The sequence below is a fragment of the Gallus gallus genome, chromosome Z (assembly GCF_016699485.2).
Source record: "Gallus gallus isolate bGalGal1 chromosome Z, bGalGal1.mat.broiler.GRCg7b, whole genome shotgun sequence".
Classification (NCBI taxonomy): domain Eukaryota; kingdom Metazoa; phylum Chordata; class Aves; order Galliformes; family Phasianidae; genus Gallus; species Gallus gallus.
The window spans coordinates 40,585,017-40,597,860 of NC_052572.1; the positions used below are offsets into that span (position 1 = coordinate 40,585,017).

Sequence of the window (12,844 nt, forward strand, 5' to 3'; positions counted from 1 at the left end):
GACTGAAAGAGAAGGATGTTAAGAGAACTATTTAACATGCCAATTTTGTTATGAATGACAGTTGTAGATTTCACTACTGTAGCTCAGTACTTCAGCCTGTTTTGTCCTTAGCAATTTCCACCTGAATCTCTGCATTGAAATAAGACACCTCTGTACCCCATTATTCTTACCTCCACATTAACTAGAAGTTGTCAGCATCTAAAGCTAGTTACATTTCATGGAGCTAGCGTTTACAGGAACCTCACATTTCCAAGAAAAGGCAGCAGGCAGCAGCTGAAAGGAGAAAATTGTTAAAAATGCACCACCTCTTTTTTCACAGAACCCTGATCTGAAGGTAATGCCAAGCGCCTGCATTTCTCAGAATCTCAGAACAGGAGGGACTTTTCCCCCGCCAAGAAGCCATTACTTTCAGTAGGTGCTCTTTCTGCTTTCTTCTCATTTAGAAAAGGACCTTTGTTAGGCTTCTGGAAAACTTTTCATTGGCTGTATCTGATGGTTGATTTATTTTTTCCAGCAAAGGCAAGGTTTCTGTACTTTGGACCAAACTGTTGTGATACCACATTTCTTAAACCATCGTCACAGTGCTGCCTATGTATCTGAACTTTACAGTGCTAAACACTCAGTGTTTTGCAGGAGTGGTTGGCTTTTTCCCCAGTTACAGGGAAATCCTGCTGAGTTCCTGTAGGCCTGCTCACATGTGGGGTTGCAGGAATGCAGAAGCTGCTTGAAAGGAACACTGCATCACTGGACCCTTCATTTCTCAGGGCTTTCTATGGATCCCAGCTCTATTATTTGAGGATACTGCTTAAGAGATGGTTCTCAACCTGCTAAGTAGTGTGCTATCCCAGTTCGAAAGGCAAGAAAGCATTATTTCTGTTTGGTTATATTCTGTGCATCAGGGCAGGGGGAGAAGATAGCCGGTCACCTACAATGCTAACCACACACAGCAGCTCCTGTAGTTTTATTGAGGCTGTGCACATGTGCAGGGGAAGATCCCAGAACAGTCTCTGTACATAAGCTTTATTTGACTACACAAACACCTCTGCAAATATATATGTACATTTATTATTATAAATAAAATGAATTTAGCAGTATTGTAGGGATGTTCTATTCAGGCTACTTGCAATTTAGCTCAGATTATTTGGATGGAAGCTTTCCGTCCATGTTTTGAAATTAATTTAACAAAGACAGCAAAAAATGAGGAAGAAACATCTGGAAATGGAAATTGCTTCTCCTGTCTCAGCCATGAGCATAAGTTCTCTACGGAAGGTATACACAATACTTCCTGAAGAATATATACTACACATTAACATCCCATGTACCTACTGCAAGTAAAAAAATATGTGCATCTTGCAATGTTTTGTTGAAGAAAGAGAAGTGTTAGATTCCAATTGTAGGTCATCTCAAACTGCACAGGGAACTTATTAAAGGAACAGATCCAGTCGCCTGCCAGCTCAGCTCTGAAGTGAGATGGTTTTGTTACTATGCACTAACCCAAAGGAACTGGAAAACATCCTTTGCAAACTACCCATCCTGCTGTCACATTCCCAGGAATACTCTACCACTGTTGTTTAATTTGAATGTTTTGAAAAGATGTTAAATTTTTGAGATGGCATGAGATAGTTCACACTTCCATGACTTTCAGCCTTTTTCTTCTGCATGTTACCATCACCATCCCTAGCAGTGGTGTGATGATCAGCCACAGCAGTTCATGGTAGGTAGTCCCACCAGGTCTTGGTGGTTCCTTGTGGTGAGAAGAAGAAAAGCAGATACATATACCCTTTTTTTCCCAGTCCGAAAGGCTGTCAGCAGACTTCAAGATATTTAAGTGCTGAGTGAGCTATAAGACTGCTTCTTGAAGATGGGGAAGATAATTCTGAAGAGAGAATTTTAAGGCAGGACAGGAAGGTGGACAATACGTACTGGTGCAGGGGAAGTGAAAGGGAACATTGTAACACTATTTTACCTCCAAGTGTGCTCTTTCGCCTTTGAAGAGGTAATAAAATGGAACGGCTATTCTAAATCTTGTTTCATCGACTGCTATTTTGTTTTCTGACAAAAGTAGTATTGTCCCTATGCAGATGGTCACTGTTCTACTACTACTTACAAGGAAGTTACTGTTGTTACTACTTGATAATGGGTAAGTATTGACTGTACCTCAGGAAGTGAATTTAATTCAAGGAATCACTGTATAATTTAAGTCAAACTTCACCTTTTCTTCAATTCCAATAGAATTTCACTTCAAATACCAGGTCTTCGTTTGCAGGGTGCACCTCAGGTACCCGGGAGTGGTGATGGATGTTGTCTCAAGAAAATGTCCACACAATTTAGGTTCACTGGTAAAAAAAAATAAAAAAGAATAAAAAAATTTCCCTTCCCCAGCTCACCCTCACTCTTTCATTTGACAGTACCCTTTCTGACTGTTACAGATTGTGTTCTTAAAAGCATCTATCTTATGAATGATCTGCGGTCTCTGTTTTTTTTTAAGGCGAGGTCCCAGTAAGGTACAGTATAAGGTGAGGTAAAATTAAATATCCTAACCAAAAGTTATTGCGAAAATCACTGTTAAAAGGTAGCAATTAATCTACAGGAACTACTTGCAATTATTTCCCTATCACAGCCTTCTAGTCAAATGCAATGGAAGCTACCCAGTGAAGCAGAAATTACTGTGGAGGTTGGATCCCATATGGATTTATTACCACTGGTTAGGAAATAGAAGTTTAATCCCCAAAATACACATATTTGAAAAGGCTTTGGTCGCATAAAGCTCATCCTACCAGGATATTCAATATGAATTGACTGATTTATTTACTACTTTGTGCTGTTGGATTCATGAAAGTTTTATCTAAAAGCAGAGGCTGGCTAACCAATAGATTCTCTCAGTATCATGCGTCAACAGTATTTTGTCTATCTACTTACTGGCAAAACAGAAGACAAGGCTACTGGACAACAAACCTCTGTGAGTTTGAGGGGAGAGTTTGTGAGAACAGTGCAGATTCTGCCTACAAAACTACTTTGTGGAACTTTTAATGTAGGTGGAAGTGTGCTCAGCTTTTTACTTCCCATTGCAGTTTTGTTTCATTAAACTGTTTCATAGAATCATCATAGAATGGCCTGGGTTGAAAAGGGCCACAATGATCATCAAGTTTCAATCCCCCTGCTATGTGCAGGGTCACCAAACACCAGTCCAGGCTGCCCAGAGCCACATCCAGCCTGGCCTTGAATGCCTCCAGGGATGCGGCATCCACAACCTCCTTGGGCAACCTGTTCCACCTCCCCTGTCTCAGTTTAAGACCATTCCCCCTTGTTCCATCACTATCCACCCTTGTAAACAGCCATTACCACTCCTGTTTATATGCTCCCTTCAAGTACTGGAAGGCTACGAGGTCCCCCCGTAGCCTTCTCTTCTCCAATCTGAACAAACGCAGTTTCCTCAACCTCCCACCTTCATAGGAGAGGTGCTACAGCCCTCTGATCATCTTAGTGGCCCTCCTCTGGACCCACTCCAAGAGCTCTACATTTTTATTGTGCTGCAGCCCCCAGACGCAGTACTCCAGATGGGGCCTCACAAGAGCTGAACAGAGAGGGACAATCACCTCCCTCTCCCTGCTGGCCACTCCTCTTTTAATGCAGTGCAGAACACAGTTGGCCTTCCGGGCTGCAAAGCACACACTGCTCACTCATGACCAGCTTCTCGATTAGCGTCTTCATTCAAGGTAGTAATTTTAAGCCATTTGCAAGCAATGTTTTTTTAAACAAACTGGTAGTTCTTTTAAACTACCATCAAAAGATTACTCAATCCAATACTCGTAGGAGTTCAGTGACAATGCCCACAGCTACACAAATGCAAGCAAATGCTATTAGGTAACACACAGCAGTGTATTTTATTGCACTACCCCGACCTTAGGTGAAGTAGTGGTCTTCAATATCAGATGCCTTAGACTCTTCCCCTTCAGTGCATAACTCAAAGAGTTACCTACAAATCATAGCCCCAAACTGGTAAATATTCCCAGGCCAGCTGTTATGCTGTCTGTCATCTCAAATTCCAAATGATCAGCTGCAAACACAAAAACACCGAGCCAAGATGCTGAAAGATTTTTGAATTTATTTATTATCTGTGCACAGTAGAGGTTACTACCAGTAAAACCTCAGAAGATATACAGTAATTTTTACATGGAGCTTGAAAGTAATTAGAGTATCACATGACGACAATGTGTGAGACTGATGTTTCCAATTACAAAAATCAATACATGTTAGAATCTCAATGAAACAAACCAAAAGGCCTCAGAAGCTGTTTCTGAGCACAAGGCAGTACCTCTTTAATTTGCACAACAATTAAAGTAATTTACAGTTAATCTTTGTGAATACTGAGACAGTTTTACAATGCAAGTTTCTGTAGTTAGATTTAAAGAGATAACCAGAACAGTAACTGCAGTATTTTAAACGAACTTGACTAAGCTTTTTTGCTGAGATGGTTACCAAAGAGGCTGGAGAATTCTACACTGAAAACATGGCATATGACTTTCATTTTCCTGGCTTTTTTGGTTACTTATAATTTTATTGTATTGTGATGTGTAAATTTCTAGAAACGAGCTGTCTCCATTGTACATACCGTGTTTATACTTTATACAAATTAAAGCAAAAATGGTAGATTACTCAAGTGGTATAAATCTTACAGTGTTCTGCTAGCAAAAAAAAAAAAATACATGCTGAAATCACAATAAGCAGTATTGGTACCCACAAATTATAGCTTCAGTCAATTTTTTTTCCTTTTTAATTTGTACTCTACATTAAATTACTACTGAAGGCTAATGTTTAAGCAGGAAATAAACTGGACAGTTGCAAGTGATACAAAACCTGTTCACGCAACTGTGAAAGCTGATATAGTTTCAAAAAATCACAGATAATGCAAAATAGAAGATGTGTGATGCATGCAACAACTGAGAAAATTCACTGATCCCCATTGTTTGCAGAAAACTACTGCACTCCACCTTAAAACGTAGATTGATTTTAGTTGTAACAAGACAATCCCGAGAGTCAGAATGAAATAAAAGCAAGTATTTTTAAAGATTTAAGAGCTGTTATCAAAAATAAATTACATTTTTTCAAGTTAAAGAAACACTGCTATGATGGCTGAGAACCAAGGAGCCTTTCAATAGCTGCATTGATGTCTCCACCTGTTGCTATTAGCGCTTGCAGGTTCGCTTCACGGTTCAAAAAGCCCATCGCACTCAGCTGCTCCAGTTGTTGCTGAAATCTGACTTCTGGATTTTGGAACTGCTAAGAACAAAATTGCAAGTTGTAAATCCATAGTACACAATTGATAAAGTACTAGATTTAAACAGAGTGGCTTCTGCACCACTTACATGGCACTCTTAAACTACAGGAAAAGAAAAAAATAGAATTCGGTATGTTTGTGCTGTAATAACTTCTTAATACACCTACAGATACAGATTATATGCATATCTATATTTGGCCCCATTCTCCCTCCACATTATATATTGAATATTTTAACATACGTATGCATATATAATTAAATATGCATAAAATATACATAGATAATTTTAAAAATGAAATGGTTCAACCTAGTAATGTCAAACAGCAGAATTTTGATTATATTGATGCTGGCAATGATGAGTGTCTCAGGCTTTCTTTTATTAGTATGAAAGTGAACTTGCTTTCAATCTTCCAAGCATTTGTGGATTAAGTTACCCAAATTCTAACTGCTGGAAAGCTTCAGCCTAAAGCAAACTCACAGTTGCGCTTTATGAGTCGATACTGCTCATTTATAAACTCATGGCAAAATTCTCCTCATTCAAAAATGAACAGTTATATCAAAGTAATGTGCTGGAATAATACTAAGAAGTCACTTCAAATCAGTGAAATTTGAGATGTTAACATGGAACATGTGCAGCTACTGTTAATTATGCTTTTGTTCTAATTCAATGTTTCATCCATCAGGAAACTATTACCAGTAGAAGTTCCAAACACATGGCTCCAAGCCGACAGAAAGTAAAGATATTCCAACACTGAGCAAGTCCCCCACATCACTACTTGCCTCTCCCTAAGCACAACTAAGCAAAATAGTCAACTGGTACCCTGAGACTTCACAGCATAACAAAACGTACTGCAGTTTGGATGTGCAGAATGTCCATGAAGCATACAACAAATTCAGAACCCGAGTAACTGGAGTGTGGCTATTCCAAAGCACTGTACAGAGGCTGTCACAGCTACAGAGTAACAGACAGCACTGTTAACAAACATCTGTGCTTTCTGCATTTCTAAGCTCTTGCCTGAGACCACATTTCACCTGTCAGCTAACGTCATTACCTCAATTTGCTTCTTTCAAGGCATTTCAGAAATTCAAGGGTATGAAGACGAGTATACTAAAACGATTAACTGTTCAGAGGACAAATTAAATTATTTTTAGAATTTACTTGCACAGCTGCAACACCATTTATGTACTTTACCTGAGCATTTGCACCAGCAAGCGCCTGCAACATCTGCTGGACAAACTGCTGGTGACTGGGTTCAGCAGCTCCCGATGTTGGATTTGCATTGTCACTGGGAACAGAACTAGGCACAGTGGACCCTGTAGGAGCTCCAGCGCTTCCCAATCCACCTAAACCAGGATTAAATCTGCACAAGTGACAGAAACAGAAATAAGTCAGTTAAATAATAAACCCATGCTTAATTGTAACGTCTCTGCTAATCCTGTATTTTATCACCATGTAAAAATTCTGTCAAACACAGAGCAGGTGACATACTAAGACAAAGACAATAGTTGTTTTCTAAAACCGTGACACTGAGTCTTACCCCGGTATAAGTCCCGGTGCTTCTGTTGCCAGTGTCTGCAAACCCTGCTGAATCTGTAGTAAAGCCTGCATCGCTCTGGGGTTTGACATAGCTGATAATGTGTCAGGATTCTGCATCTAAGAAAATGAGAGAGACTTTGTGACTGAGTCATATACAAGCACTCAGTGTTAATTTTTAACCACCTGGTGTTTTACAGGATCTGATATGCTTTCAGAGCTTGTTCTTTAATTTCAGATTTGAATATTTACATGAAATCTTTCAGAGTCTGGGGAGTTTCTTGAGAAAACTTTCACAGGAGGTGATCAGTGAACTTCCTCTGATGTGAACAAAGCCTTTCAAATAAGGAGTATACCAAAATAATATTTTTCAGTATCGCTTCTAAAGGCTATCACATTTCAAAGCCAAGGAGTGTACTAGTCCATCACCATTCTAAAATTAGTCTCTTATGCCACACTACTGGTAAGCAACAACACTGATCATCTGTTAGTCAAGTTTCATTATATCTAATAAAAAGTTACAAAATATTTATTTCCTAGCTAAATACAGATCACTGAATTATAATCATCACAATTTGTCCATGTGTTCATATCTGTAATTCCCCTGCAGACTATAGAAATGTAAACAAATATACTACAAAACATACTAGCAAGAAAATTCACAGTATTGAAGGATCTTTACTGTGACTTCAACTAAGAAATGTTTTTTCACATCCTCAGACAACTTAAAAAGCAAATCTTTCTGATTTCTGAAGTTAAATGCTTTGAAATCAGACATCTCAGATACAAAATCAAAACAGCTTACTCTCACCTCTGCTTACAGATGCCACTCACAAGCAAAAGCTATTTGTTTCAGTTACAAGAGAGACAGTCTTAGTAGCTAGATCTAATTCTAACAGCAGACAGGCTGATAAATCTTAGGAGCCTTCACTTGGCAACTAGATCGAATTTCTTCTGTTGCAAAAACATCTGATTCACAAAGAAATGCACACTCTAAGGTCAATCTTCCTCTGGTCCAGAGCAGAACTGCAGAATAAGGCATTAAGAAGTGTGTTCTGGAATACGAGTGCACAACAAGACTTAAGCGCAGCTATCTGATAACATTCTCTGTTCATCTCTTGGATTTTTATTTTCCTGACAGTTAAAAGTTAGAGAATAACTAAATAAGTAGCTGGCAAAGTCTACTGAAATCTTGCATATCACATTGAAGGAGATCACAGGACATGTGCAAGACAACCGGGGAATCAGATTCAGCTAGCACAGGTTTGTGAAAAGCAGGTCCTGCTTGATCAACCTGTTCTCCTTCTGTGAGCAAGTGACCTGCCTGGTGCATGAGGGAAAAGCCATTGACATACTCTACCTAGACTTCAGCAAAGCCTTTGACACTGTCTCCACAATATTCTCCTGGAGAAGTTGGCAGCCTATGGCTTGGACAGGTACACTCTTTGCTGGAAAAAGAACTGGCTGGATGGCCACACCCAGAGAGCAGCGGTAAATGGAGTCACATCCAGCTGGTGACCAGTGGTGTTCCCCCGGGGGCTGTAGTGGGGCCTGACCTGTTCACTATCTTTACTGATGACCTAGATGAGGGCACTAAGTGCACCCTCAGTAAATTTGCAGACACCAAGTTGGCAGGAAGTGTCAATCTGCCCGGGGGTAGGAAGGCCCTACAGAGGGCCCTGGACAGGCAGGATATCTGGGCTGAGGCCAATGGGTCTTGTTGAACTTCATCCAAGTGCCGGGCCACACACTTGGGCCACAACAACCCCAGGCAATGCTACAGACTTGAGGCAGAGTGGCTGAAAGACTGCATAGAGAAAATGGGGGTATCGGTTGACGCTTGACTGAACGAGCCAGCAGTGTGCCCAGGTGGCCAAGAAGGCCAATGGGATCCTGGCTTGTCTCAGTAATGGTGTTACCAGCAGGAGCATGGAAGCGACCATCCTTCTGTACTCTGCACTGGTCAGGCTGCACCTCACGTACTGTGTTCAGTTTTGGGTCCCTCACTACAAGAAAGACATTGAGGCCCTGGAGTGAGTTCAGAGAAGGGCAATGAAGTTGGTGAGGGGTCTGGAGCACAAGTCTTATGAGGAGCAGCTGAGGGAGCTGGGATTATTCAGTCTGGAGAAGAGGAAGCTCAAGGGTGACCTCATCCCTCTCTACAGCCTCTTCTCCGGGTAACTAGCAACTGGACTAGTGGGAATGGCCTCATGGAGCCTAATGGGGAGGATGAGGTTGAACATGAGAAAACATTTCTCACAGAGAGTGGTCAGGCACTGGAATGGGTAATCCTGGAGGTGATCGAGAAACATTTAGATGTTGCACTGTGGGACATGATTTAGTGGGAAATAGTGGTGACAGGTAGACAGTCAGAGTAGATGATCTTAGAGGTCTCTTCCAACTCTGGTGGTTCTATGATCTTCAGAGGAAAGCATTTGGGGTTCCTCAAAGTAAGCTGCTGCAATTATTCTGTTTAAGAAAACAATCCTTAAACCGTGGCTTACTGTCCAATATTCAAAGTTGTTTTACAGAAAGTGGTGGTCCAACAATTTCTACCATATTGTTGTGACCTGAACCTTATCTTTACTAACATTACTAACTCCCTAACTCCACTGCAGAGTATCAGCAATTCTTGTTAAGTCTCATAAAAGCTGCAGATGCAGTAGCTCACTGAAGAGTTTTCTTACTTCTGCTGGATAACTGCTCTTTATTGCAAAAGATGCCTTCTGCTGTGCAGAGAAACCCTTTACAGTTTGTCACCCAATCCAACCAAATAAAGCCAAAAGATAAGTAATGAAGTATGAACTGCAATAATACCAACATTCTGAGGATAATTCAAGTGCTTTTTCACTTTACTTCACACCCTAACGCTGTAAATCATCTGACCCAACAGAGCGAAGACAGAAGCAGTTGTGTCTGCACCATAAATCCCAAGGTGATACCAACGTGAGGAAATAATCAAGGGAAAAAGATCATAGTAGTGATTCCTGCTGTGTGTTCACTAATTAGCATTTATTCACGGATTTCAAAACGTAAGTGTGGCATTAGTTCATCAAATAGAGTCATTACAAAAGACTACAGATGTTTACACAATTAAAACAATTTAAGTCATTTATTCTGAACAATTAACTTGTTACTGTAATTCCCACGTATGTTATTTCACTTGTAACATTGCTTGTCTGCAGTAAGAGTAAGCACATTTACTCAAATTTCTAGGGACAGTCTAATGATGGAAGCTATACAACTGGATTATGTTTTTAATTCCCAAAATTTTTGTATTCTCCTATTCAAAGAACACAGTACCACTACTCACAGTGACAGTTAGAATCATGCAGACACCCAAGCTACAAGCACTATGGTGCTCACAAGGAAGATAAAGCAATTCACAGGATTTGCTTCTTCAGAACACACTCTACTCTGAATTAGCTGATTTGGGTCTTTCTAGGCACACTGCAAAATGCCTTTACTCAAATATTTAAGGTGGGGTGGTTTAAGTTTAAGGAACTGGTAGGAAAAACACAGTGAAAGATTTCTCTGTTTATGGAAAAAAGTGCTAATATTTCTGCTTTATTTATGAAACAAATCACAGAGCAAACAAGTGTTCTCTGGCTATAGTGCAGTATGAATCATTCCTTCTAAGCACAGAAGCAAGAGTAAATCTAAACAGTTGTGCCAATCACAGACAAAAATATCCACCAAAAGCTTTAATTTTTTGAAAGGACGGAGGGACCAAGCAAGAATTTATTTATCATGGAACAAAATAACTTGGTGTCTAAATCTAATGAGAATGTATGTAACAGTCTAGCTTTTAATCAAACCAAGGAAAGATACCAGTTTACTGGAAAAAAGAAGTTCACTGAGGTGCAGGCATTTAATAATAGCTAGTATCTCATCTTACTTGCTGAAGGAAAGTCGGAAGCTGCTGTCTCATTTGCTCCTGAAGCTGAGGATTTCCAGCAAATAGAGGATTATTCAACATCATCTACAGGACAAAAATATTTAAATTCAAAGATCAAGCAGTAAAAAACACTGTGGGTTTAAAGGTGACTACTTAAAAAACATGAATCATAGAGAATATGATAAATAATATAATAATCATCTAGGAAAACTCAAACAACTATCTCCTTTGACTAAGAGTTATGAACCACCAGCATTAAGACATTGTAGGGTTGTTTTTTTTCTGTTAAGTGGAAAAAATTGCCAGATCCCTGCCAAGACAATCTCATTTATATTATAAGATGATGATCCACTTTTGCTCAGCCTCTGCTACACATCTAAATGATAATCTCTCCGTAAATATCATCTGCAGATGATCAGATTCAAGCCAGTGTTCAAAACAGAAAATAAAACACTATCTTGGTTTAGCATTTGACTTTGGCTATTATTTCTTTAACTGAAATGTGAAAACGCTTCTAAAGATATTACTCAGGGAACAGCAGCATCTGTAATTCTATAGCAAGCAAGAGTCACAGGTAAGCAATTAAAACCAGAATAACACCTAGAAACAGCATCAACTCTGCCCTTTCACTTCTCTCATCTCAGACTACTGTGGTTATTTATTTACAAGAAAGCAGATCTACCTTAATGTACAAACATTTGTTTTCTCTATCTGGCTCTCGTGCTAGGTCACAAGTTCAGGGTTGTACAGAACATACACAAACTTACAAGTTATTTCAGCAGAACGCCTGGCAGATGTCCAACTATAAACAGAAGAAACTCACTGCAATAGACTGTAGAAGGTAACCTGGCAATAATTTATGTGAGTCAGGCATTAACATACTTGAAAAACTGGGCAATTCACCGCAGACAAGTGTAGAATTGTTGCTCAATTACCATCATTCTGTAGTGAAAATTAAACTATCATATAAACAAATTAAAAAATAAATAAAGTCAATGCACGTAGTACATCAATACATCACTATACCAGATGCATTTACCTGTACTGCAAGATCAGGATTCTGGCTTAACGATTGCATCATGCTTCTCATATAGGGTGCTGACAACATGTTCTGCATAAGTTGTGGGTTTTCAGTTATCTGTTGCAACAAACTCTGCATTCCTGGTGTGTTGAACATACCAGCTTAAACAAAAAAAAGATCACTTTATTAGACGTCCTATTAAATGAATTAGACTGCCTAGAACTGGGATATAACCAATTGTTTTCTACATGTTTCAGTCCCTGAAATGCACTTTAATGTGGTTTTGTATACACAGACGCATCTGCCTCCTAAAAATAAGTTAAGAAAAATGTTGTATCTAACAAGTGGGCCCATTAGGCCTGTAAGTCATCAACTGTTTTCATGTTTGTCTGCAAACAGGAAAAATACCATCACTCATCTAGGGTTTTCCTACCATTGTTGTTTTAAGGCAATACTCACACAGTATCATTCTTAGTTTACTTTTCACACTTTTATAGAGGACTGTGACACTCATCAAGTACTGCATTAAAGAAATAAAAGCTCTGAATCAAAATTTCTCTTTCTAATAAATGATCATTTCAGCAGATTTCCCAAATATATACACAACTGCAATAACAAACACACCTCCCAGTCCAGGTCCCAAATTTGGTATAGTTGAGCTCTGTCCCGTACTGCCAGAGGTGTTGTTTCCAACATTATTACTGTCAACATTCTCACCACTTGTGCTGGTACTTGTTGTAGAACTCTGAGAACTGGACTGAGGAGCCCAGGGATTTGGTAAAGGATCTCTATTTTCTGTACGAGATGGCTGACTTTCCCCTCCTGATGACGCATTGCTTACTAAAGAAGCAAATGGATTACCTCCAAACTATAAAGGAAGGAAAAGCAAACATGTAACATCCACTAAAGCAAACTGTTTTTAAGTTTGCTATAAATTACAAGTTACCTCTCCAAAATTATCATGAAGATAAATGTTGATGACTCTTGATCAGTTATACTCACCATTCTAAAGTAATTTAAAAGTAAACATGGAGAAAGAAAATGTAGTCTCTCCAAATGAAGTCTCACTTCTTTTTGAAAGTAGAATTTCTACTACACTAGTATTCTGATCAT

At 39.3% G+C, this 12,844-nt stretch overlaps 1 protein-coding gene across 9 annotated transcripts in view; it reads right to left on the reverse strand.

Annotated features, from left to right (window-relative positions):
- Nucleotides 1-4,085: 4,085 nt before the first annotated feature.
- Nucleotides 4,086-12,844, reverse strand: part of UBQLN1 (ubiquilin 1) — a 29,246-nt gene continuing 20,487 nt past the window's right edge. For 3 of the 9 annotated variants that reach the window (XM_004949193.5, XM_004949194.5, XM_040656442.2), the window contains 6 exons: nucleotides 12,356-12,599; nucleotides 11,750-11,892; nucleotides 10,711-10,794; nucleotides 6,817-6,932; nucleotides 6,471-6,639; nucleotides 4,086-5,280 (listed from right to left, as the gene is read on the reverse strand). In XM_004949193.5, the coding sequence (XP_004949250.1) occupies nucleotides 5,125-5,280; nucleotides 6,471-6,639; nucleotides 6,817-6,932; nucleotides 10,711-10,794; nucleotides 11,750-11,892; nucleotides 12,356-12,599 (912 nt within the window). In that variant the 3' untranslated portion in view covers nucleotides 4,086-5,124. The remainder of the gene's footprint in view (nucleotides 5,281-6,470; nucleotides 6,640-6,816; nucleotides 6,933-10,710; nucleotides 10,795-11,749; nucleotides 11,893-12,355; nucleotides 12,600-12,844) is intronic. The other 6 variants (XM_040656443.2, XM_025144923.3, XM_025144924.3 and 3 more) reach the window with 3 other exon arrangements.